Source organism: Macrosteles quadrilineatus, unplaced genomic scaffold, assembly GCF_028750875.1.
Source record: "Macrosteles quadrilineatus isolate MER2022 unplaced genomic scaffold, UCM_ALF_1.0 Scaffold_3__2_contigs__length_128488019, whole genome shotgun sequence".
Taxonomy (NCBI): domain Eukaryota; kingdom Metazoa; phylum Arthropoda; class Insecta; order Hemiptera; family Cicadellidae; genus Macrosteles; species Macrosteles quadrilineatus.
In genome coordinates this window covers 62,486,457-62,512,693 of record NW_026542596.1, presented here as the reverse complement: position 1 = coordinate 62,512,693, position 26,237 = coordinate 62,486,457, and the positions used below count along the sequence as shown (strand labels likewise).

The 26,237-nt window shown below is 34.7% G+C and overlaps 1 protein-coding gene across 1 annotated transcript in view; it reads left to right on the top strand.

Annotated features, from left to right (window-relative positions):
- Positions 1 to 4,948, top strand: part of LOC128989598 (protein toll-like) — a 41,989-nt gene extending 37,041 nt beyond the window's left edge. The window contains exon 6 of the mRNA XM_054411531.1: positions 1,795 to 4,948. Within this exon, the coding sequence (XP_054267506.1) occupies positions 1,795 to 2,724 (930 nt within the window). The 3' untranslated portion in view covers positions 2,725 to 4,948. The remainder of the gene's footprint in view (positions 1 to 1,794) is intronic.
- The last annotated feature ends 21,289 nt before the right edge of the window (positions 4,949 to 26,237 follow it).

Sequence of the window (26,237 nt, the reverse complement as noted above, 5' to 3'; positions counted from 1 at the left end):
AGATAGTGTTAACGACACGGCTACTTTACCTACGACGGTGTTTTAATTACTAAAAATCACTACTCATAACTTCTAAGAGAGGTTATGTTTTTGTTTATAACCTCTAATTGCCACTGACAGTGATGCAACAAAACATTGGATCAAATACTAATTGTACCAATCAACAATTAAATTGGCCTGAACAGCTGATTAGTTTAGTTTTGAATCATTACAATTTTGCTTCTCCTCTCTCAATCCTTGAACCTCATTGGTCCGTTACCCGTGTTGTTATGAGTAAAACTATGCTGTTATGAGATACTTTTCAATTCTAACAACTGTACTGAAACGGCTACTTTAAAAAACGGTCGTTGGTAAACTTTATTTTAACGCAATTAAAGTACTATAAAAGTCCAAAAATATTGATGAATTAAACTTGAGGTCCTGATAAGTTTGTTTGTTTAGTAGAATGAAGACAAATCCTAGTGTCTTTAGAATATTTCATCAACTTAAATAGCTGTGTATCTGGGTGCTTAGTTATATCGCTTATCTTATTATCTGTTGGTCACCAGTTTGATCCTGGGTATTTTTTAATGGTTCAAAATAGCTGTCCTTGATTACTTTGCTTTCAATAAATTACTACTGGCTTGTAGAGGCAGAAACCCCTGAAAACTCTGATGTAACATTAAATATTGTAATCATAAATCAAACAAACTAACAAACAAACTCTCTATGTGTCGTGATTTATCTGTAGCCTACACTATAATTTTAGTGTTGGAACATTCTCTTTGGTTGTTATTTTCATTTATTTATTTGATTCCACTTGGAGTTTGAACTCTGCTAAAGCAAAGTTGTCAGTGAGTAAATATTGGTTAAGTACATCCCAGCTATGTCGAAGGTTTGACCTTTTGAATCATTGATGGTAGTAAAAAAAGCAAGTCTTGATTCGAAACTATAGAGAAAAGCTTAAGTTAGTTTGGGATCATACTGTTCATGGTGGACGATTTTACTCAAAGTGCAGGAGGTTCACTTATGGTTGAATTACAAGGGTGTCCAGCCGACCTGTAAACCGGGAATTGTTGGTAAAATTTTATAACAGGGGAAAAATCTGTGAATTTTGTAAAGAATCTGGAAACTAAATTTTTGAATAGTAGCCAAAAATTGGCCCGAATTTTTCTCGTTTTGCATATTTAGTAGAAAATTGTCTTTGCGATTTTCTAGAGGGAAACTAACACGAATAACGGAAGTTGCCGCGATCACAAGAAATGATTAGTCAAAAATCATCACAAATTTAACCGCGATCACAAAAATAGTCACGTGTGTTGAGGTGATCACCAATGTTGCCGCGATCATGTGAAATCATCACAGGTGTTGTCAATATTGTGGTATATAATCACAATTTTGTTTCCCCAATCGTGAAAATAATCAAAGGGGTTGACATGATCATCAGGAAAATGAGTGCATGTTGCTGCGATCGAAAGACATTACTGTATAACCTGTTTTGCCGTGATCATGAGAAATCATCAACAGTTTTGTCACAATCATAAGTAATGAACAAGGAATAGCTGCAATTGCAGAAAATCATCAGAAACTTTGTAGCAATTTTAAGATATATTCACGGATGACCTGTTAATGAAACAGCTGGTCTTGGTCAATAACAACACAAAGCATAACCAACTTCACTCATATTTTGGTTAAAGCAAAATTATACCCTTTTGCACCACCATATTAATTGCGACTGATAATGATAAAAGTAATAATAGTAATAGAGTAGATTTAAATAGTAAATAATTACTAATTCATATTTTTACTTTTCAGGTAAGCTACAACGTAACCTGCGCAGATGGACGTTCAGTAGATAAAGTGCTTGAAAGCGAGCTGTGTACTGAGAAAGCAAGCTTGATCATCTTTGGTTGCATTCTTGTTGCAATTTTATGCTTTGTTGTCGCACTGGTAACCACACTTTACTACCGTTACCGAACAGAAATTCACGTTTACTGTTACTCGAGCGAATGGAAGGCACTTCAGTGGCTGGTGTCCAATCCGGACTATGACAAAAACAAGAAGTACGACGCTTTTGTCAGCTACGCCAACGAAGACCATGATTTTGTTGTCCAGAAGCTAGTTCCTTTCTTGGAAGGCGAGAAGAGTTTTAAACTGTGTTTACACTACAGAGACTGGGTTCCCGGCGATGGCATCCAAGAACAAATTTTGAAATCGGTTCAAAGCTCTCGGAGGACTATTGTCGTGCTGTCTCCGAACTTCTTGAACAGTGTGTGGGGAACTGTCGAGTTCAAAACGGCTCACGCTGAAGCATTGGAGAGTGGAACTTCTAAAGTCATCGTAATCGTTTACGAGGACGTAGGTTCATCTGCCGATCTAGACGAGGGCCTCAAGGCTTACCTTCAGATGAACACCTACCTCAAGTGGGAAACTCCGTGGTTTTGGAAACAGCTGGTTTACGCCCTCCCCCACCCTCCAGAGAAGGGTGAAGATCTGAAGTCCATCTTCGGGCGTCTCCCGAAAATCAGTAGTGACTCTAGGAATCACGAAGTTTTGAAAAATGTGCAGCTAAAGAACGGTGAAGTGCATTACATAACCGAGTCGTCTGAGAAGGTGAATGGGAAAGAAGGGCTTACTTCTCCAGCTAATAACACTACTTTGATGATTGAATCTATGATAGAAGAAACTAAACCTAAAAAAACCTCTCCAGAGAAGCAGAACGGAGCTGCAATGGTAGCTATGTAACCTAAACAACGACCTGGTAAAATTTGAATAGCTTTAGAAATACGAGAACTTTTAATGTCATGACTTCCACGCATCAGAATCTTCATTTTTTTAAGATTATAAAGAAACTGTGTAAGTGTTTTGAGAATGAATGTAATGGAAAACCAAAGAGCATTCTTATCATGTGGAGGAATCTGAGGTTTTATTACTTTGAACTTTAAAAATAAAATGTGATCTAGTTTTGGTTTTACTTTGATCTGTGCTAACCACTTTTGAATGATGCAGTTCATTGTTCGATATCACGTTTATCGGTGAGTCATGAAAATACAACTTTTTTAGACTCAAATTTCAAGATTCTTAGATTTATATTTTGTGAGGCCAGAGCTTTACTAGACTGTCAAAAATCTAAGATAACCTGATGATCTGAGAGATGTATATCTCCCTAATTGTAAATATTGTAAATAATGTAGATACTGTGTAAATACTAAGTATTGTAAGTCATAAAGCAGCCATTGTAACAGGCAATTCTCATTAATCGATAGGATTTTACTCATGTACCCATTATTGTGCCAATTGTTTTAAATCATTCCACTAACTAATAAATTGTAAAATTAAGTGGTGTTTTTAACCAAATACGCAATCTCATTTGTATCAAGAAGTAATATCTGTTTAAAGATCTTTATTACAGCTGTTTGGAAGATGTTTAATTTTTAAACGAAATACCCTAGTAGTTGTACAAAAAATTTTTCCAAGTCTATTTTTTGCTACACTACTGTGAAATCACCTGTTTTCGTTATATATTTTTATCGCCATCAAAAATTCATCATTATATTGTTTAACTTACTTTGCAAAAAAATGTTTAAAATCTTGTTTAATTTTCCGGACATTACAAACATTTTTTATTGTTCCATCAACTGAAATGGACGTGGGAACACGGTTTTAAATAGTATACTTAACCTAAAAAAAATCCTAACTGTAATAAATAAATATTCCAATGTCTGTTTTAAATTTAAAAAATAATTAGTTATTGTAGTGTAGCGAAACAACATGAGTTCAAAACATGAGTGAAAGAGTGTCATTACATATTTGAGACCATTATGTTTGAAGTGCAAGATCGAGCACTTTAAACATTTAATGACTCACTTTCTACTCTTCTTATAAAATATACTATTACAGTAGGCCGTGTATAACAATGCTATAAGTCATTTTGAACTAAGTTACCACCATGCTATGTCAACTTATAAAACAATCTAAAGATCTTTTTTTTACTTCTGCAATTGCTCAACCAACCAATGGCATAACCTAATTAATTAAACATAGACAATGTAGTAGATATCTAGAATAAATTAACATACTGAACTATGTCATCAATGTAGTCATAAAAACTGAGAAAAAGGTACCTCTTTTGTTGTTGAAGTTCATAATCTATAACTCAAAATACAGAACTATATTTAGCACCTATAAATTTTTTCATTGACTACTGAATCGATTAAGTTTGTTTCTGCAGTTTCGTATTCAATTTTAGTTTTAACTCTTATTGCAATTGTAATTGTATTGTTTTCTCGATAATTGGCAAATCTTAAACTTAAATTTTAGCTTTCTTCCATTTTTGTTTCTGATACAAATTATACATTGAACTCTATAAATATCTAAAAAAAAAATATATGAATGTATAATTTAGTTATTTCACTTTGTATTTTTATTCTGTAAATCCAGATAAGAATGTCTGATATCTGAGTAATCTTTACGTCTAATGCGTACATTACTCTTAGTAGAATATTTATTTTTTATTGCTATTTTTTTTACAAAAATATGTTTTGTGTAAATACTCTTAGCATTTTCTGCCCAGAATTTCAGTAAATTGTATTGTGTGTAGTGTTTTTATGTACCAAAACTCAAAATATTTTGCTGTGTGATTTAATTTTGATCTGTATGTCATAACTTCTCAATTTGTGTTAGTAGTTACGCTTTTAACATGTTTTAGAGTGTGATAAATATTTGTCAATTAGACTCTCAGGGCTAAGTTTAGTGACTTTGCCCCTTATTGACTTAGTTTTATCTCTGAACGCAGAGACAGTGATAGTATAACAAGGTTTATCTATACATTTGTAAAAGTTCGTTTAAGCTAAGTGTAAATTCAAACTTTGGTCAGATTAATTTGTTAAGACTGATAGTTTTAAGCGCCAAACATAATGTATTTTGTACTAATTTTTGTATGCAGGTGAATACAATATTTTGAACAAGATTTTTGTTTTAGTTTTTATAATTTTTTCCTTCACATTCCCCCCCCCCCCTCGCTCTTTAAGTTATAAAGTAGGAATACTGCTCACATTATTGTTATAGCCTAATTAAATAGTTAAAATTACAACTACAAATTCAATCTACAATTCACAAGACAACAACTATTTACTAAATATCACTTGAAGTCAGTATTTTTTAAAAATGATTTTGGAAAAGTGGATACATATCTTTTTTGTTCCTAATATAATTGTCAAAGAACAAAATAATTTGGAGATATGGAAATTTCCATAAAATAATTTATTAGCTAATACCATGTCTACTTCTTTTAATCTATGCTAATACGGATCTAAACTTTCGAGAGTCGCATACTTGAATGAACTCTTGATGTGAAACTTTCCTGAAAAATATTAGTTTTTTGTCAAACCCTCTGTCCCGCTCCAAAAGACAAAAATATCATGTTTGTAAAAAACATGTTCTTTGCCAGATTTTTACATGCATTTTTGAAAGTACGCATTTATTGAAAGTAGACTACGAAAGTAATTTATGTTTAAAGACTTCACATATAAGCCCCAATTAGTATAGCCTACCGAAATTTATTTCAAAACAAATAGAAGTTTGCTAATAAGTTGACTATAATTTTTTTGTGATGTTTTGCCACTGCAGTGGAAGGCCCCTGCTTAGTGCTTGGAGTCCTCCAAATGCGGTTGGTTGGTGTTCTTTCTTAGTTGTACGCTGTTGCAGTTCAGGAATATCTTGCTTTTCCTTGTGGCTGGATAGTTAGTTATGAAACTAATCAAATGACTTTAAAGTTATCGGTGGATATTTAAAATTAAAAGACACCAATTTAGTTCTTCACTGGGTGCTAGCGACTTAAGCGGCGATTGCGCAAATTACCATCACTAAACTGCTTATGTAGATGGATGGGAAATTCAGATAGGTGGGCACGTTTTCCCTAATACGTTTGTAGGCTAATTATATCGACCAATGAATTGTCAAACCCATGATGTATTTTGCTGTCATTTTAACATAGCCCTACACAAAAAAACTGTATTTGCTGTATTTGTATATTTAAGATATGATAAGCCCAAATAGGCTACTGCAAACTTATCAACAAAACAGGTTTCTAGGATAAGAAGTCTGCTTGATTCAATTTCCAAAATCTACGATTAAAATAAAATGTCCCTTTTAGGCCTAATCAAGATCCAAGTCCTGTTACTAACTGTTTTAGCCATATATATATTTACTTTCCGCAAATTTAATAACACGTACAATGCTGATCAAGAAATTATATAATATTTATACCATATTTATTATTTATAGCTACCATAAATAATAGCTATTACTGTTGCCTCTGAAGTTGTACATGAGACTCAAAAAAGGATAGTTTTGAACAGTTAACAGTTTTAATACTTTGTCATAATTTTACCTAGCTCCTCAGAAAACATGCATAAATTATTAATTCTTGAACAATCAAAATTTATATATATACTCCGTTTACAAAATGTTGTATGCGATTTTTTTATCTATTCCCTCCACGTCTTGATCCAAGGCCACATTAAAAAAAGTTTTTTAGTGTGGCCTTGCTTGATCCTAACATAGCTTTAGCTCAACAGCCAACAGCTGAGAACTGATATTTTGTCAAAACGGCAATCAGCTGAAAAATAGACAGAAAAAGTGGTAGAGGGACCTCCTCTAAAACCGCCAAAATTTTGACACTGATTATAGTAATAAAATTGAATATTTTTATACTTTTGTTTGACCTGACCAACCATAACAAATGCACAATACAATAAGTCATTAACGAAACTCGGGTACAGATGCACGGCATGAACACCAACTACAATGTTAACAAAATGTTAATGCCTTCAATAACTGAGACACTAACTGTGCAGTACATCTAAGATCAGTTGTTGCCGTTCAAAGGCTCGAGCGCAGAGATTACAATCCATCTATGTTTTAAATTTAATAAATAGTTACAGTACTAAGGTTATAAGGATTTTCTTTTATGCTAAACCATAGACCTTAGAATACACAAGATAGACATCACCTATAGAGACGACCTTGTCACTGGCTAGGGGATTACAAAATTTGTACAAACGAATTATGCCAATATTTAGTCCACAGGTCGTTTGATCGAATTCAAACACAAGGACATGGTCAAAAAATTCAATGAGAGGCACGATAGTTTTTATTGAAGGTACTAAATTGAACGAAGTAGGTGCTAAAAGAAGACCAAATTCAAGCATTTTCATAACTCAGTTCAGGTAGAGGTAGCCTACTATTTTTGGTTTAAGGTACCTACTAAATAGACGTAGTTAGATTTTTGTTGGCAGTTTTAATTGCAGAAAAATCATTTTAGGCTAGAAATAAATTATTATTAACAACATTTGAAGGAAATAGTCGAAGCCGTTTTCGAGATCTTTGTGCAAGCATACAAACATACAAGCACACCTGGCGACCAAGCCTAGCCTAGCATTTATGGGGTAGCGGATTTTTATCCCCCTGGAATTTTCCCCCCTGGGCAAACGTGACGTCACAAACCAGGGGGTAAAATTCCGGCCGCGAACTTTTGAGTTTCGCGACATCAGCTCGATGGATTAAACGCGGAATTAAACATATATTTTCACGGTTGTGAATTTAATCAGAACAAATCAAATTATAAAAACCTAGAATGTACGGCCCGGATTTTTACCCCCGGAATTTTACCCCCTGGCCAGATATATAAATTAGTGAGAATGATTAATTTTCTTCATTCAGTTTTAATTTAATAGTTAACATTTTATTATTAAGTAGCCTATCTTAATTTATTTGTAACATTAACTAATCGAACAGGTCTTTAATTTTAATTTTGAGATTTGAGTGTCAGGATTTGATCTTTGAAGCCAACTGTTGGTTAATATGATCAAAATAAAACAGCGAATTCTGTTTACTTAGTTGAGATTACAAAATAAATGAATAAAGATAGGCTACTAAATAATGGCATGTTTACAATTAATTAAAAACAGAAATAAGAAAATCAATCATTCAATTTCTAAAATCGGCCAGGGGGTAAATTCCGGGGGTAAAATTCTGGGGGTAAAATTCCGGGGGGTAAAAATCCGGGGGTAAAAATCCGGGGGTAAAATTCTGGGGGTAAAATTCCGGGGGGTAAAAATCCGGGGGTAAAATTCCGGGGGTAAAAATCCGGCCCGTGCATCTTCAGTTGTCTAAACGCTAGTTATATGGACAGGGGGTAAAATTCCGGTTTTTATCGCTAATCTAATTAATCACGCTCTGACTATTTTCATTAGACTTCCAAATCCGCGGGGGTAAAATTCCGGCCGCGAACAAACTTTTGGCCACTCAGGTTACTACGTCATAATCACGTCAGCATTGCCCAGGGGGTAAAATTCCAGGGGAATAAAATTCCGGCGTCCCGCATTTACCATATCAAACTCACTTTCAAGAAACAAATGGATCAGTGGAAGACAATTTTAATTCTCATGTATGTTTTTGTCCATTAAAGCTAGAGTGCGAGTGCTTTTTTTATTTTTAAAGACTATTGAAGACACTTTATTTATGTATTATTACTACTTCAAAACTACAACTGCTTGTTTCGACTAAATCCCAGTAGTAAAGCTGAGGAGAAACTTTAAATTTACCTGAAACATGCCACCAGAATTGATATACTCAAGCGATTTTATACCAAAGACAAAAATAATTAAATATAGACCATCAGCTGTGCTGCGGTACCATAGGTTCTGGCGCACACCGCTGGGAGCGCCATGTAGTTACGGCGTTAGCGCTAACTGCACGGCACTCCCAGTGGTGTGCGCCAGAACCTATGGTAACCATGGTAACCGCAGCACCACTGACAGTCAATATTAAATTCTTTTGTCTATAGTCATACATAGTAAACCATAGTTCCGAATAATAAGGCAAACCATCATGATGATAGAGTAGGTAGTCTGTTTGCAGTATCAAAATTCATTGCCAGTTTTCTTCTCACTAAAACATTAATGAAAGAACCAATATACATAACATTAATAAGATATGCAAAATATTTAAGAATTTCATCACACAATAAATTAATTGTTAGGTCACTTAGGCAATTTGGTATCTACGGCCAAGGACACGAGACCTTTCCGATAACAGCTTGCACAAGTCGCGATATAAGTAAACTTAATTGACATGACAAGAAAAATAGTCTTGTAAACAAAACAAAATGTAAAAACAAAAACTGTTCCAATTAATAAAAAGTACAACTACCTATAAACAGTAAAGTTAAATCTCTTTTGTCAATGAAAAACTAAAATATTTAAATGCCTAATTTAAGTTACTTTTCTGTATTATTTCGATTACTGATTACTACATACCCTGTTTTCGGTCAAAACAAAAATCAATGAGCTGCCGGAGCCTTCAAACCTAATTAGGTAGATCTATTGTTAGGTTTGGTTTGATCTGGGTATTTGCATAGGATATAATTTTTTTTTATAAGAAAATTAAATAACTACCCGTTGACTAACCAGCTTGCACTTAACGGAGTTAAGGATAGTTAACGAATTCTAATCCAATTTCATAACTATCTTATGAAGATTAAACAAGAATTTATTCTTACATAAAATAAGCCTACAACATTGAAAAACTATTTGCAAAAATGCATTGTCTTTATTTGAATTTCATTTTTACATTCGGAAGAGTGAATGGGGTGGAAAGGGCTCCACAGCGAACGTGGGAGGTGCAACGACCAAGGATAAGGCAGACCGAGACCCATCTAATGACAAACCATAGGAACTTTAAACGAATCCGACCTTGCAGACAATGTCGGAGGCCTTCTGGACGTCCATAGTGGCGAGGATGATGGGCGATGGAGGGAATCGTTGGTTTGGGTCTAGGAGGATTAAACATTAAATTAATTAGGATTATTGGATTAACAGTTAATCCTCCTAGGTTTGGATGCATATGCCATTATCTATGATGACGATTCACCGAATCCGATCGTACATGTTACCATGTTACCATGTTACTGGAACCGAAACTGAAGGCGCGCAAGGGAGGAGGCAAAGGAATTGATAAAGTTGGGGATTATTTTGGAGAGACTTTTCAAAGAGTTTCGAAATTTCAGAGGTGAGACTGATTGGTAGTTTGATGGGTTGCGACGGTCTATGTGGGGAGGTTATGCCGTGGGCGGGGGTAGCGGATTTTTATCCCCCTGGAATTTTACCCCCTGGGCAAACGTGACGTCACAAACTAGGGGGTAAAATTCCGGCTGCGAACTTTTGGGTTTCGCGACATCAGCTCGATGGATTAAACGCGGAATTAAACATATATTTTCATGGTTGTGAGTTTAATCAGAACACATCAAATTATAAAAACCTAAAATGTACGGCCCGGATTTTTACCCCCGGAATTTTACCCCCGGAATTTTACCCCCCGGAATTTTACTCCCCGGACTTTTACCCCCTGGCCAGATATAAATTAGTGAGAATGATTAATTATCGTCATTCAGTTTTAATTTAATGGTAAACATTTTATTATTAAGTAGCCTATCTTAATTTATATATAACATTAACTAATCGAACAGGGTTTTAATATTAATTTTGAGATTCGAGTGTCAGGATTCGATCTTTGAAGCCAACTGTTGGTTAATATGATCAAAATAAAACAGCGAATTCTGTTTACTTAGTTGAGATTACAAAATAAATGAATAAAGATAGGCTACTAAATAATGGCACGTTTACAATTAATTAAAAACAGAAATAAGAAAATCAATCATTCAATTTCTAAAATCAGCCAGGGGGTAAAATTCCGGGGGGTAAAATTCCGGGGGGTAAAATTCCGGGGGTAAAATTCCGGGGGGTAAAATTCCGGGGGTAAAAATCCGGCCCGTACATCTTCAGTTGCCTAAACGCTAGTTATATGGACAGGGGGTAAAATTCCGGTTTTTATCGCTAATCTAATTAATCACGCTCTGACTATTTTCATTAGACTTCCAAATCCGCGGGGGTAAAATTCCGGCCGCGAACAAACTTTTGGCCACTCAGGTTACTACGTCATAGTGACGTCAGCTTTGCCCAGGGGGTAAAATTCCAGGGGGATAAAATTCCGGCGACCCCCAATATCTCTAGAAAATTTCAGTGTAATTGTGGGGTTCACAATTACACTGAAATTTTCTAGAGATATTGGGTATACAAACTCCTTGTCCTCGTGGTCATGCATTAATTGCGCCAAAGAGTTCCTTAATTGCGCTAAGCCCTCAAAGGGTTCCAAAAAGATTTCCTTAGTTCCACCAAGCTCAAGGCAGATAGGGATGACTTGCCGGCAGAAGGAATGTCGTAGTTTACGTGTCATCATAACATAACCTAACTTAACTTAACCTAACCTAACATAACATAACATAACCTAACCTACTGAATTATACAGTCAAATAGGGCCGCCACTTGGTGCAGTCAAGGAACGTATCGGGTGGCTCCCTGGAGTAGTTGGCGCAATTCAGGAATACCTGACTACCTGACTCAGGTCACTTGGCGCAATTAATGCACACCCATCCTCATCACTCTGCCCACAGCCCTCTGCATCTCCGTCCTCTCCTCTTGCTAGGCTACTTCAACAAAGCCTGTTGTGTGGGAGCACGCCCTCGGGGTCGCCGGAATTTTATCCCCCTGGAATTTTACCCTCTGGGCAAAACTAAGGAAATCTTTTTGGAACCCTTTGAGGGCTTAGCGCAATTAAGGAACTCTTTGGCGCAATTAATGCATGACCACGAGGACAAGGAGTTTGTATACCCAATATCTCTAGAAAATTTCAGTGTAATTGTGTTATCAATCATTAGATTCGGTCGCCTCAAAGCATTGACTACGCCCATCATTATCAATGGTCGAAGTTACACTAATACCGAAGACCTCTTTGTCTTCCACTTGCACTCTTCACATCTCATTTACATTGTGTTAACACGGTTCTGACGATTGTCCTTTGTTCTTCTGATGTGGGTCACCTCTCTTCCGCCGTACAACTTCCTCCTTCGGGTGACGAATTTTCCCGTGGTGGTCCTTGCTTTGATTTCGAGTCTTACTTTTTTACCTGAAGTATTTGAGATGTGATCACTAAGAGCGATGAATTTTGTTTCGATTTTTTTGTATTTGACCCCCGGGTTAAAGATATATCGAAAAATTCGCTTTTTGCCTAGAAAACTGCTTATTGTAAGTTCAAAAATGTGCAAACACAGGGAATATTTCATACAAAGATTAACTATTGAAAATACCCTAAAACCCCAAATTAAACCAATAAAAAACATTAAACACAAAGTACTTAGCCAAATGCAGTCTCTCAAACTTGCACTTCCAATATTTATTTGGGAGAGCGTTCAAAAACCAAATGGTAGAGTGGAGGAAGAATTCGCATGCAGGCATTCAGGGGAGCATGACAGCCAACTAAAACGTTTGTAAAAGAAAAGAGAGATAATAATAAAAAATAAAACTGCATTAAAATCAGCGTATACTTAAAAAAATACAGTCAAAATGTTATATGGGTTTGCGATTAGAACTCGAATTTCCAAGAAAATTACAAATAAAATGACAATTTTTGTCATTTTATGAATTCGATATATCGGACAAAAAATGTCGTTGTCTCCTATACTATCGGGATGAATTTGTCGATGGTGATATATCGATATAACGGGTACCAGAATATCGATGCATAAAAAATATCGATATATCGTTGCCATCCCTAACTAGGTCCCTAGGTTCAACTCCCTTTAGGTGAGCACAGGTTCCGGACCAAAAGGGAAATTTTGTATGAGTATTTTGGGTAAAAAATATTCATTATGCTGTGGCTGTAAAGAATGACCATTAACACATGACAGGACCACTAAGCAATACCTATTGTATTGCATTTGATCACTCGTCGATGTATTGAATTCGATATTTTGTATTGCTCGTCAGTATATTTCATTTGATCACTTGTTAATGAATTGCATTTTATCATTTGATCGCTTGTCAATATGTATTGCACATCTTACATCAAACACGATCGCTTTCACCACACCTCCCCCGTTGTTTGTCTCTGTCTCACTCTTGCCCAAGAACTACTCTTGACATTATTTGAGGAGGTTACGACACCGGTCTATGCAAAGAGGTCTTTCAGCGACTCATCACGCACAAGCCACTCTTGTAGGATCTGTACGGTACATATTTAAAATGCCCCCCCCACAGCAAACCTGCAGACTAAGCGAATTTCCATTTACATGGCTGGATTTCTACTAAAATATTCCATAACAATTGTCAGATTTATTTCCCGTTTAAAAAAACATTAATTTTAGTGAGTAATTAGGTTTGCTGCTACAGGTAAGATATTGAGGTGTTTTCATTGCAATGTTGATAGCTTAGTATGAAATAAACAAAATTTCCAAATTTGATTGAAATATATCCATAAACAAGGAAACTAAAACAGTTTATTTATTCACCTTAAGAATAACATGGGATTTCTAAATATACAATTTTTTTAATTATCTCCGTAACCGTTGGGCATACAGCAACGCTTCAATATACAAAATTATTTCTTTTTTTAGGCTTTACAAAATGGTTTGGAAAGCAACTTATGAAATTTAGATTTTTTTAGGGTAAAAATGGGGAAAAACAATTTTTGCCCCATAATCCCCCGTTTCCATAGTCCGATCATGCTGGCTCGTTCGAATAAACGTAGGTTTACACGTTTGTACCAAATTTCATCAAAATCGGATCACTTTTGCTCGAGTTATCGCGCTAACGGACATATATATATGAATTTTAACTGATGGTGTTTTTGGCCTCTAGGGACCTCAAAACGAAAAAAGTAAATCGGTCCCGTGTCCAGGTCTTACCATGAGACCTACGGTAATAGCTTATTCCCTATATGGGAAATTAGCTAAAAGATGTGGATAATTTATGATTCATTTTTTTATTTAGTTCCAGAACAGAGTAAAATTGACATGTATGTTGTAGTAGATAGTACTAGTAGTACTAGTAGTACTAGTTGTGGTAGATGAGTTGACAGTCTCGGTTCCAGTACGTATAGTATTTTAGGTAAATTATCAAGTAAAATAAAACATACCTTTTAAAATAGAGTTCTTAATTACAGAATAGATATGGGTACTCTAAGATGATTGTTTGGTTTGCATTCTAGAATTGTATGTACAATTTTGGAATATTGTGTGTTCCTGCAGCCATTGATGTATTCTGATTGTTCACTAAACTTCAACGTTCTATTTAAAATGAACTTTGCTCTATGCTCTATTGCTCAAAACACCTATTGTGTAATAACCTACCTTTTTTTTTTAACAAGTATTTATTTACAATCTATTCTATACTAGAATAATAAGTAAATTGTATAACCATTTTAACATGGGTTAGGTACACTCCATCAAGTGCACTAACATACAAAAACTTTTAAAAAGTTTAACTAAAAACGATTTGGAAGGTCTATTGGATTAATTTTTTTGAGCCTATATGTAGCTTCACTATTGTCGAGGAGGTTGACTGCCAGGAAATTTGGATGGGTTTCTAATTTTCTTTGGTATTTTTCACTTCGTTTCTTTATTTCTTCTTTAACATAGGGTAATTTTGTATCTTGATGAATTACTTTATTAGTGACAAACCAAGGTGCTTGTAAAATTTTTCTCAATGTTTTCGATTGAAACCTTTGAACTATTTCTATGTTTGAGTTGGAAGTGGTTCCCCAGAGTTGGATACCGTAGGTCCAAATAGGTTTCAATATAATTTTGTATAAAAGTAATTTATTTTCAACAGATAATTTTGAATTTCTACCAATGAGCCAATTTAGTTTGTTTGTTTTTAAATTTAAATGAAGTCGTTTGTTCCAAATGTGTGAATGCCATGTAAGCCGTCTGTCGAGATGCATACCAAGGTACTTAACTTCGTTGGATTGTGGAAGCATGACATTATTCAATGTTACTGGGGGACAAGTTCTTGTAGACATAGTAAATGTAACTTGAACGGATTTTGTTTCATTTACTTTAATTTTCCAATTCTGTAGCCACTGAGACAAATCGTCTAATGCAGCCTGAAGTTAAGTACCTTTTGTTAAGTACTTTTTGTGTAATAATCCTATTTATATATTGTATTTTTAAAGCATATGTTGTATTTCAAATGCAAAACAGTGTAACCTCTTGTAACCACTAATACTTGTGTTAATTTTTTTCTCTCTCCTCAAATTTCAATATTTCCATTTCTCAACATTACTCTCTTGCCCTTCGAGTATTTCTCATTTGCCCTTCCTCATTTTAATCTCTTTTATCTCTATCATTAAATTTATTTTCTTGGAATAAAATGGTATTCCCTTCTTTACAATCATCCATTGGTACTTCAAGCATACCAATATTGTATACTCCTATTCTGAAATCATTCACTAATTATATAGATTAACATACATTATATCTCCTACACAGTGGCCTAGCAAGCTATATATTGTGTATATATATATTGGTTGTGTATAAAAGATTTGTGGTCAGATATATACATAAAATTGTACATACATGTACGAGTATATACATGAATAATCTTGACTATATAGACTACATCGATGTCTGTAGCTTAAGGTGAGCTCTGGACTGCCGGGTCACCGTAATGTCACAAAGCTAAAATTGTGTTAAGCTTATTATTTTGTGTTTGGCGGAATTCGAATGTCATTATTGTAGAATAGTCCTGCTCTCTGATCACTACACCACACCCAGGAGTTAGATTTTAGGCCCTCATGTTGATGTAATAGAGGGTGGTCATAAATTATTGTACACATTTTAAGATTAAATACACACATAATCAAGCAACTTAGAAACATAGGAATGGTTTCATTAAATATCAAATTTAAATGAGTTTTGTACATTAACTGCAAATAAATAATAATAATACCCCCGCCGCAGCAAACCTGCCGTCTAAGCGAATTTCCATTTGGCTGAATTGATTTTCAATTGATCTATTTAAATAACATTAGGTTTAACGAGTACCTAGGTTTGCTGCTACAAGGAAACTAATAAAGTGTGTTTTTAGTAAAATATTGATAGCTTACTATTAAATAAAAAAAATTGCCAAGTTTGATCAAAATATATCCATAAACAAGCAAAATACAACATTTTACAATATTCTCCATAAGAATAACATGGGAATTTTAAATTTACCATTTTTTTTAGTTTTCTCCGTAACCAATAACCGTACAAAACACTTTGATATACTGAATTGTTTGTTTTTTTAAGCTCTTTAAAAAGGTTTAGAGAAAAATTGGGAAATTTTGTGTTTTGAGGGTCAAATATGAGAAAAACAAATTTTTACCCCATAAAACCCCCCATAAAACCCTGTTCCCATAGTCCGATCATGCTGGATCGCGAACTCATTCAAGTTTATCCCGCCTTACACCTTCAAACCAAATTTCATCAAAATCGGATAAAAATTACTCAAGTTATCGTGTTCACGGACACATATATATATATATAAATCTATATATATATATACATATATAAAAATTTGAACGAATGGTGTTTTTGGCCTCTGGGGACATCAAAATGAAAAAGTAAATCGGTCCCGGGCCTAAGTCTTACCATGAGACCTACGGTAATAGCTACTTCCCTATAGGGAAATTCGCTAAAATGGTCCTCAGTAATTATAAAAACTGATTATAAAAATTATTTAAAAATGACCTAACTATTGTTGTAAGTTATTATCTTATATGAGGAGAGGGCCCTTTAGACTGTTAGACACTTCCCGTTCGTTCGAACTGTATGCACCACCATTTTATAGAATTGTTACTCGGAGAATTACGGTCATACTCTAAACGAAGCCTCCTTCGAACAGTTCTTACGAATCTGCTTTCATGAAACCAAATAACACACTTTGCTTTTTCTTGCGCACTAGTCATTTTGATTCTTAGGTCAGTTTGATGTTTGATTCGTAAAATGTCATGTACTGTATACAGCTGGTGTAGAAAGGTCCATTGTTGGCCAGCTGACTATGCCACAACACAAGTCATTGAGAAGAAAACATAAATTACACTCATAGTTTAGGTGATTTTCACAGACTTTTTATAAGCACAATTACTGACATTTTTATAATTTTTTTTTTCAGTTACTGAATAAAACTGCTTTAAATGTGTCATTTCACTAAACAATTCCCATGTTTGGTCATTTATGTATTTAATCTTAAAATGTGTACAATAATATATGACCACCCTGTATTACCATGTGTTGGGATATCTGGTGTGGATTAACGTCCGCACTAGTGAGTACTACGATTATCCGCAGTACTATCCTGATAATTAAACCAATTCTTTAATACCAAGGCAAAAATGTAGTTCGGATTCCACTATGAACTGTAGTTTCCTTAGTTGCCATTAGCTGTATGGGCTATTGATTAACAGCTGTATCTAAGGAATAAGTCGGCCTTAGTCACTAACACGACTACAATATCACGCCACTCATCCTACACTCATCTCTATTCATACCTACTTTTCCGTTCATACCTACGTTGTAAGTAGGTATAAAAGTACCTTTAAGAGAGTATTAAAGTACGAAGCACGAAGCAGTAAACTCGTGATATTTTAACCCATAAAGACCCATTAACATTTTCACGGTTACATCACGTTCAGTGATGCAGTTGACAATCGTACTCTACAACGTGATATATAATACACTATGTTATATTTTGCATGATGAGTTCATCATAATACTGTTATGCAATGGAATTCAACACCGGATTAGCGTAGAAAACCCCGTAGCAAAATTGCTTACATGTTTTTACCCAGATAAGATATTTATCGCAAGTGTTCCATCATAATGATCCCACGCGCCGCGGGTATAGAATGTAGCGGAATGAAGTGGGAAATTCTGTCTATCTAGTATCTATAAAGAATCAAAATAGTATTTGTATTTCATTCATACGTTGGCCGTCCGATCGGCGTAACATTTTCAGAAATTGGTACAAACAGTCCACGAGAAGATTTTTTGTCGAATTTCTCGCACTCTGCTCCTGCGGACCAGAGATAAAGGAACCTTTTTAGGGTTCCAATACGTTGTGTCCGGACTCAAAAAGTTTCATGTTTAGTTTTTTAGAGGTATTTTTTTTCATGGACGCGGACAGTAAGAGCGTTACTTTGTTTACATTTGCTATGTATTGTCACATAGGTGATTAACACAAACCAGACCAAATATTTTGTAAGACTATGAAATATGTCTTTCTGTTGATTTATAGATTGTAAATAATAAAATGTGAAATCATAGGTGTACGTTGCAGTTGTCTGTTTGCAATATTGAACGGAGCGAGCGTATTAATCCCATAGTTTTGGGAAATGTAACCACGAAATGATTGTTCCCTATGTACATCAATGGGATGTCTACTTGCAGTATTGAAAGTCAACGCTACATTTGTTTATCGTAAATGAGATGTATACTTGCAGATTTTAAAGGTATTGAACGGAACATATGATTCGCGTAAATGGCATGTTTAATTACAGTGTCCAAAGTCAATGCTACATCTAGTTTGCGTAAATTGAATGTTTACTTGCAGTATCCCAAAGGCGATGGTACATATGGTTCATATAGGCCTATATGAGTAAATGGGATTTATACCTACTTGCAGTTTTCACAGTCAACGGTACAATGTGTTTCACAGGATGTCTATCTGCAATATCTCAAGACAATGGAGCATATAGGCTCTAATTACTTTTTCATTTTGTAGTACAGTATATTATGTTCAACGGAATTAATCCGATCGTTCTTTCATTTTGTACTGTATTTGTAATGTGCTTGTATAAATTGCCTGTAATAGACATAAATGATAAGACTCTTTTGTTTATACTTTATTCTTATCTTCCAAACCCTGTCATGGCAACCAATCAACCCACAAGGCCCGTGGTAAATTTCAAGCTTCAATTCCCGTAGGGAAAATCCCTGTAGTCATGTGAATGGTTACGATTATTATATTACTATCACATACATAAAAATATTGTTGTTTAGTGGGTCTTGAACCCTTGTCTTCAGCACCAAAGGTACGTACTTCAACTACCCCATATCACAACACCTGGTCAGGTTATAGTAACATTTATTTATGTAATGTTGGTCTTACCCATTTCCCAAGCTCCCCTTTCACCTAAGCTAAATAAAGATAGATTCATAGGATGACAGAAAGTGAAATGCGCCCACTACCGAGCATATGAGAAAGTTGCAAAATATTGTTATTTGTTTTGATGTTTTGATGGTACATTTTGCAAGATTACGATCAACAGAATTTAATTAATGCAATTTAGGATTTTGAAAACATAATGAATCAATTCTTGTTACATTAAGGAGACACTGAAATAAATTGATCCATACAACTATACTATAATAGTAGAATTCCTAATAATCATAAATAATAATCCCAATATGTCCTTAATATTCTAATAAAACATTTCACAAGGGTTCTAAAAAACACAGTAATTAATGCAAGCATTATTTAAAAGCAGCAATTAATTGCCATATTATTTAAGTAAGTACTGTACATGTTATTTTACAGGAATTGCAATTTTTAACCGTTTCGTGTTTTTCAATGGAAGCTCCTAAATTTATGAATGAAAAAGCAAAGAAATAGTAGTTTTTCATATATAGGTAATTTTAAACTATATAGGCCATTTTATAACTAAAACTAACTAGTTTAACACCTATGTTTGTTAATACTAACTTCGTTCCACCCTGTATGAAGTGAAGTCCTAGGCTATAAGAATCTTGAATGCACAAATTTCGTGCAAAACAATTGAATAATTTGTTAAAAACATAATTTGTTCATAAGATTATTCTTTTAAAATGAAGGATAAATAATTTATCCAATCTTATGTTCTGATCATCGAACTATATAACACAACTATATAACACATGTTGTTTTATATACTTCGATGGTTCTGATGCGTCTTCGCTATCAGAAATACGGTAGTCTACATGTAGTGATATGAGCGCAGCACTTCTGTCATTAGGTGCCCGGGTTCGAATCTCACCAATCACCAATGACTTTTAGCTAATAATACCGTGACTCAGTGGCTTGGAACCCATAATGTGTGTCCGAATATCAAGAAAACTAACAAAGTATAACTATCACTACTAAAAAATTGGTTCGCCACCGAATAATAAATTTCTTGATCAGCATCGTACGTGTTCTTAAATTACCTGAAAGTACCATTGGACACTCCAATCGAATTCGATCACCACTTACCATCTTTTATACGTATTTACCATCCTGTGAGTAAACAGTTTAAGTGGAAATATATTATTACTAGTGTTATTTGACATATTTTGGTTAATCACTTCTTTATCAGCATTGTACGTGTTATAAAATTACCCGAAAGCTCAAAAAGTACGTCAAATAACACTTGTAGTAATATATTTACACTTATACTGTTTACTCACAAGACGGTAAATACATATAAAATATCTATTCATATAAAATAATCTTCGCCTATGATTGGAGTGTTCAATTGAAATCGATCACCACTTACCATCATTTATATGTATTTATCGCCTTGTGAGTAAACAGTATAAGTGTAAATATATTACTACAAGTGATATTTGACGTACTTTTTGTGCTTTCAGATATTTTTGTACTTTCACACCGAATGTAAAAAAATACTGCAAAACCTAAGAACACGTTTTGCTGAAAAGTTAGGAAAGTTTTATGTTGATAACTGCCATTCCCGGATCAGGGATCTAGTTATAATTCATCCTCGGGAATTTTGTTATTAGATCTGTTATGTTTTACAAATGACAACCAAGAAGAAATCGTCAAACTTGGAAACCCCAGCCAATATGTTTGAAATATATACTGCTATATTACCGGAAGCTGTATGTGGCATAGATAACTATGCATGTCTCAGTATAGAGCATTTTTCGTCATACTACAGAACTAAATAACTTCATTCTACTGTATCTAGTGGTTAGAGCGCGGGACTCCGGTTCCTGGGGCCCGGGTCCAAATCCCGCCAAATCACCAATGAATTTGATCTAAGTGATAATGCCGTAACCCCTAGATCTAGCCTCCAGTAATGTGAAAAACAATTCCGGGTTCGTGCCAAGCGTCCTAGGAAAAAAACTGTAACTATGTTACAAAATCAGCTCAAGTCGAGATCATTACAGGTTATAGTGTGATTGAAAAGTCCTGGAACGGTGTCAATATATTTTATACTATTATAAAGGAATGATACTTGGTAAATCAATTATAGCCATAAATGTATGGTCTTTTAACCTAATGCTACTGTTTTATCCCTTAAGGGGGACGGCCTACGGGGAGTCAGACGAAAGTCTTAAAGCAGCATCAATCGAGTACGGTATAAAATTAAAGGACTCCATTAGTAAAACACAATGTCACAAACCTAAACTCAAACGGACAATGTAGTCGAAAATAACAGCTGCTCAAAGTTTCCTTGAATTTGCAATGCTTTCTTGAGGGGCACCCGCTAGAAGTCGGAAGAAAATCCTAAACATAGGCATCGGTCCATATGCACATAAGATTTAAGATCTTTATTAGTAGAATACAATGCCACAAATTTGAGCTCAAAATAACAACTGGGTAGAAAAATGGCAGCCGGTCAAAGATTCAAAATGGGGCAAACTCAAGAAATATTTGAACGGCTGTCATTTTTGACTCGGTTGTCCGTTTGATTTCGGGCTTGCGGCAATGTGTTTGACTAAATAAGACCTTTAATTTAAAACCAAACTCGACCTAGGCCTATGCTGCTATTTAAGATTTTTTTCTTACTCCTCGTGGGCCGTCCCCCATAAGAGGTAAAAAAAGTAATACAGTAATAGCTTAAAAGAGTAGACATTTATGGTTATTATTGATGTACCAAGTGCTATATTCCTATGTGTGTGCTATATTCCTAATGCTATATTTTTTTACTAATTGATCTATAATGGTAACAAATATATTACTCCGTTCCAGGACTTTTCAATCACACTGTATTTTGTTTACTTTCAATCCTTGATTGTAATCAATCGAATGTATTGAGAATAGTTTTCGATTGCAATCGATTGTAGATCATTGCTACATTGTTGACGACTGGATTCTATTGACACTTGTTTCTTAGTGTAAACTAACATAATAGTTTACAGACCAAACAGTCATTCCTCTATAACAGGTGTTCGTTATAGCAAATGTGGATTTTCCAATAATTTAATAAGGTAAACAATGTACACTTTGTTAAATCTACCTTTAAGAATGGTAGATTATGACAAAAGACATAGTTCATCGTACGGGCCAAAAAATATTACTCAAGCTTTTTTCCATCTTTAGTTTCGTCTCTGATGCTTAATTATCTTGTGTCTTTAGGCACTGTCACCTCTAATACACCTCTAATGTATTAGAGGTGGTTGTGCTTTAGGACCTGCTGATAAAATATACTTTAGGTAGTTTTCTTTTCTTTTTGGGTACTTAAAATGTAGTAAACTTTAATAGGAAAAGGTCTCAGATGTGCCATGTGAATATGGGAATGAGAGTCAAATAGTAAATTATTTATTTACCTTTACACTGATTATAATTTTTGAGTTAGCTAGACTCCACAAACAAAACCCCCAACAATAATAATAGTTATAATAATAATAATTAATAGTAATTATAGTTAGTTAGTAGGTTGTATTGTTGTATATGAAGCCGCGCAAACTTGGTAAGCTGTTGCATTTGGATTTTGTAACGACAAAACCAGAAGTTATTTGAATTTTAGGGAATTTCCCATATAGGGAATAAGTTATTACCGTAGTACTCATGGTAGACCTGGACCCGGGACCGATTTACTTCTTCGTTCTGAGGTCCCTAGAAGCCAAAAACGCCATCCGTTCAAATTCATATATATATGTGTGTGTCTCCATTAGCACGATAACTCAAACAAAAATGATCCGATTTTGATGGAATTTGGTATAAACATGTAAACATACATTTATTCGAACGAGTTCACGAACCAGCATGATTGGACTATGGGAACGGGGGTTTATGGGATAAAAATTGGTTTTCCCCATTTCTGACCCAAAAGTCATAAAATTTAGCAAGTTATTTATTTTGTAGAGCTTAAAAACAAATAATTTAGTATATTGAAGCATTGTTGTATGCCTAACGGTTACTGAAAAAATCACCAAAAAGTGTAAATTTAAAATTACCATGTTACTCTTATGAAGAATAAAACTGTTGTAGCTTGCTTGTCTATTGACATATTTTAGTTAAATTTATTTTACTTCATAAGCTATCAATATTTAAATACAAAATCTTCTATTTTCTTCCCTATAGCAGCAAACCTAAGTACTCATTAAAATTAATGATATTTATAGAGGAAATAAATCTGACAATTTTAAGGGAATAATTTAGCGGGATTCCAGCCAGATAGATGGAAATTCGCTTAGTCTGCAGGTTTGCTGCGGCGGGGGTATTATAAAATTTAATTTGATTTTAAAATTACCACCCAGGTTACTCGACTTACATTGACATCGAATAGTGCAAGAATACTTCTTAGTTTATTGTAAAATGTCAAACATGTCTGACGTGTGTTTCATGTTGTTAACGTCCAGTGTGCGCTCACGTCGACTAGATTAAATGTGTCCCTCTTAAAGGGTAGATTTTACCACTGTGCTTTACTAGTTGGTTATAATACCACTTGACAAGCAACTAAACAAGATTAGATAAATTTATTTGTTTAAATAGTTGTTAAATATGCCTAAGTACAAAAAGTAATCAACATAAGGTCATCTAATGGAACAATCGTTGATATTCCTTTAGCTAAACATTTAGATAAATCTAGAAAGTATGTTTAATATATGCTTGTAAATATGTCAGAATATGGATACAGTTAAATATAAATTAAAAATTGCGAAAATAGCTTGAAATTTTAGAAAATAAGTAGGTCATAGTCCAATAGTTGTGTACAAAGCCACTAGGCCAATGCCTTCCTCTTCGTATTTTATCCACAATGTTAAAAAGTGTTAAACAGATTTTAAGAACACTAACACACAATGGTATAATAGTAACACCATTGACTATACACCTCTACGAGTAGAGTAACACCGTTATAAAGTACCAAATATTTGCTTAGAATTAACAATTCGGAAAAAAATAAATATTCTGAGTAATAGTCTTCAAGCGAAAATGGGCAAATATCTGAAAGTATAACCAAACAAACGGCTTACAATGAAATCAGCTGATTTACTTCCTTTTGAGTTACAATTCTGTCTCGAAGTTCGGGTAAATTTATCCTAAGAATAAGCTTTTTGATATTTTGAAATTGAACCCAGCATTCCTTGATCGTGGCCAAAGAAACAGTTGTCTCATGCACAAAGCTACATAAGAAATCCCAATTAAGTATCATTTTTTACTCATATTTAGGTTAAAATACGTAGCAATATGTTCCTGGCTCCAACAAATGATGACAATTTATTTTATGGCTACTGGACTCCTTCTGTGTCAGAATAGACTTTTTACGTCTGTAGCCCAAAACTTTACCAAAAATGCAGTTTAATATTTTTGGTGATCTAGCATTAATAACTACATTAGTATGTTACAAGTAATTTGTCTTGATGTTTTGATGCAAACCTTGAGCCTAAAACGTTCTGTTTGCAACGAAACGTGTACAAAGCCTCTAGGCCAATGGCTTCCTCTTCGTATTTTATATACAATGTTAAAAAGTGTTAAACAGATTTTAAGAACACTAACTCACAATCGTATAATATAAACACATTTATAAAGTACCACATATTTGTTCAGAATAATTTGGAAAACACTAAATATTCTGAGAAATAGTCTTCATGTGCAAATATCTGCAAGTAGGCCTATAACAAAACAAACGGCTAACAATGAAATCAGCTGATTTACTTCCTTTTCAGTTCCAATTATGACGCGAAGCTCGGGTAAATTTATCCTAAATATAAGATACTTATAAGAATAAGCTTTTTGATTGTTTGAAATTTAACCGAGCATTCCTTGATTGCAAGGCCGTAGCCAGGGGGGGGTTAGGGGGTCAAAACCCCCCCTGAAATCCCGAAATTTATTAGTAAACATTAATACTAAGCTTAAAATTAAATTATAAAATTTAAATCATAACAGAGGACCCAACAACATAACAACATTGCATGCATACTAATATTTTAGATTTTTCAACTAAAATACAAGATACAAAAATGCACAAGTATAAATATCACATGGATGCAGTAGGTTACTGCCTTACTCCCTGGTCTTTGCCGTGCGCTGCGTGACTGTGGTGTGCGCGTGCGGTGCGATCCAGAATCTAGGGGGCACTAGGTACAGGGATGTTTTCTGTGTACAGGGTGCAGGTGGCAAGACACCAACCAACACGTGCTGGCGCCGCCGTCTAGGTTAAGGTCGTAAATTGGGAAATGGGAGGTTTTGCACACAGTTCTACTAGACGTTAAAACTGGCTGTAGAAAGTCACCCAACGGCTTTTAGGAGGGATGGCCGTAGTCTACAGTGTGTTTTAAAATTCATGAATGCAACCGTCATTGTTTAATTTTTTTAATGTCTATTTGCTCATGACCAACAACAGGTGAAATGGGAGTTTATATGGACAATTGGGCACGGTTTTAGGTGTTAAAAATGGCTTTAGAAAGCCACCAAATGGCTTTGAAAATTCCAAATTTTCCCGGGGGAGGACCCCCAAACCCCCCGGTGGCCACCCTCTTATCAAGGTCCTAAAACCGACATGACCCCCCCCCCCCCCCCCGAAAGTTTGTCCTGGCTACGGCCTTGCTTGATTGTGGCCAAAGACACGGTTGTCCCGTGCACAAAACTACATAATAAACCCCACTTAAGTCTCATCCTTTACTCATATTTAGGTTAAAATACGTAGCAATGTTCCTGTCTCCAGCAAATGATGACAATCTATTTTATGGCTACTGGACTCCTTCTGTACCAGAATAGACTTTTTACGTCTGTAGCCCAAAACTTTGCTGACAAAATGCAGTTGAACATTTTTGGTGATCTAAAATAAATAACTATAATTTAGTATGTGTTACAAGTAATTTTTCGTGGTGTTTCGGTATGCTGCAAACCTTGTGCCTAACAACGTTGTGTTTGCAACGGAATTAATTGGCAGTTTTTTGGCGAAAATGTGCACTACCCCTTAGTAAGGAGCCAATTTAAAGGTTTTTTTGATAAAAATTATAACGACCCTACTAGTTAATGCAACAAAATAAATTTGTTCATAGTTTATTTATTTAACGATTTTCTTGTCACTCCATTTCACTCATAATTCACTGTATTTATATCTCCTTCATTTTTTTTCTATCTAATTTATCAAATAATAATTTGCTTGGAACA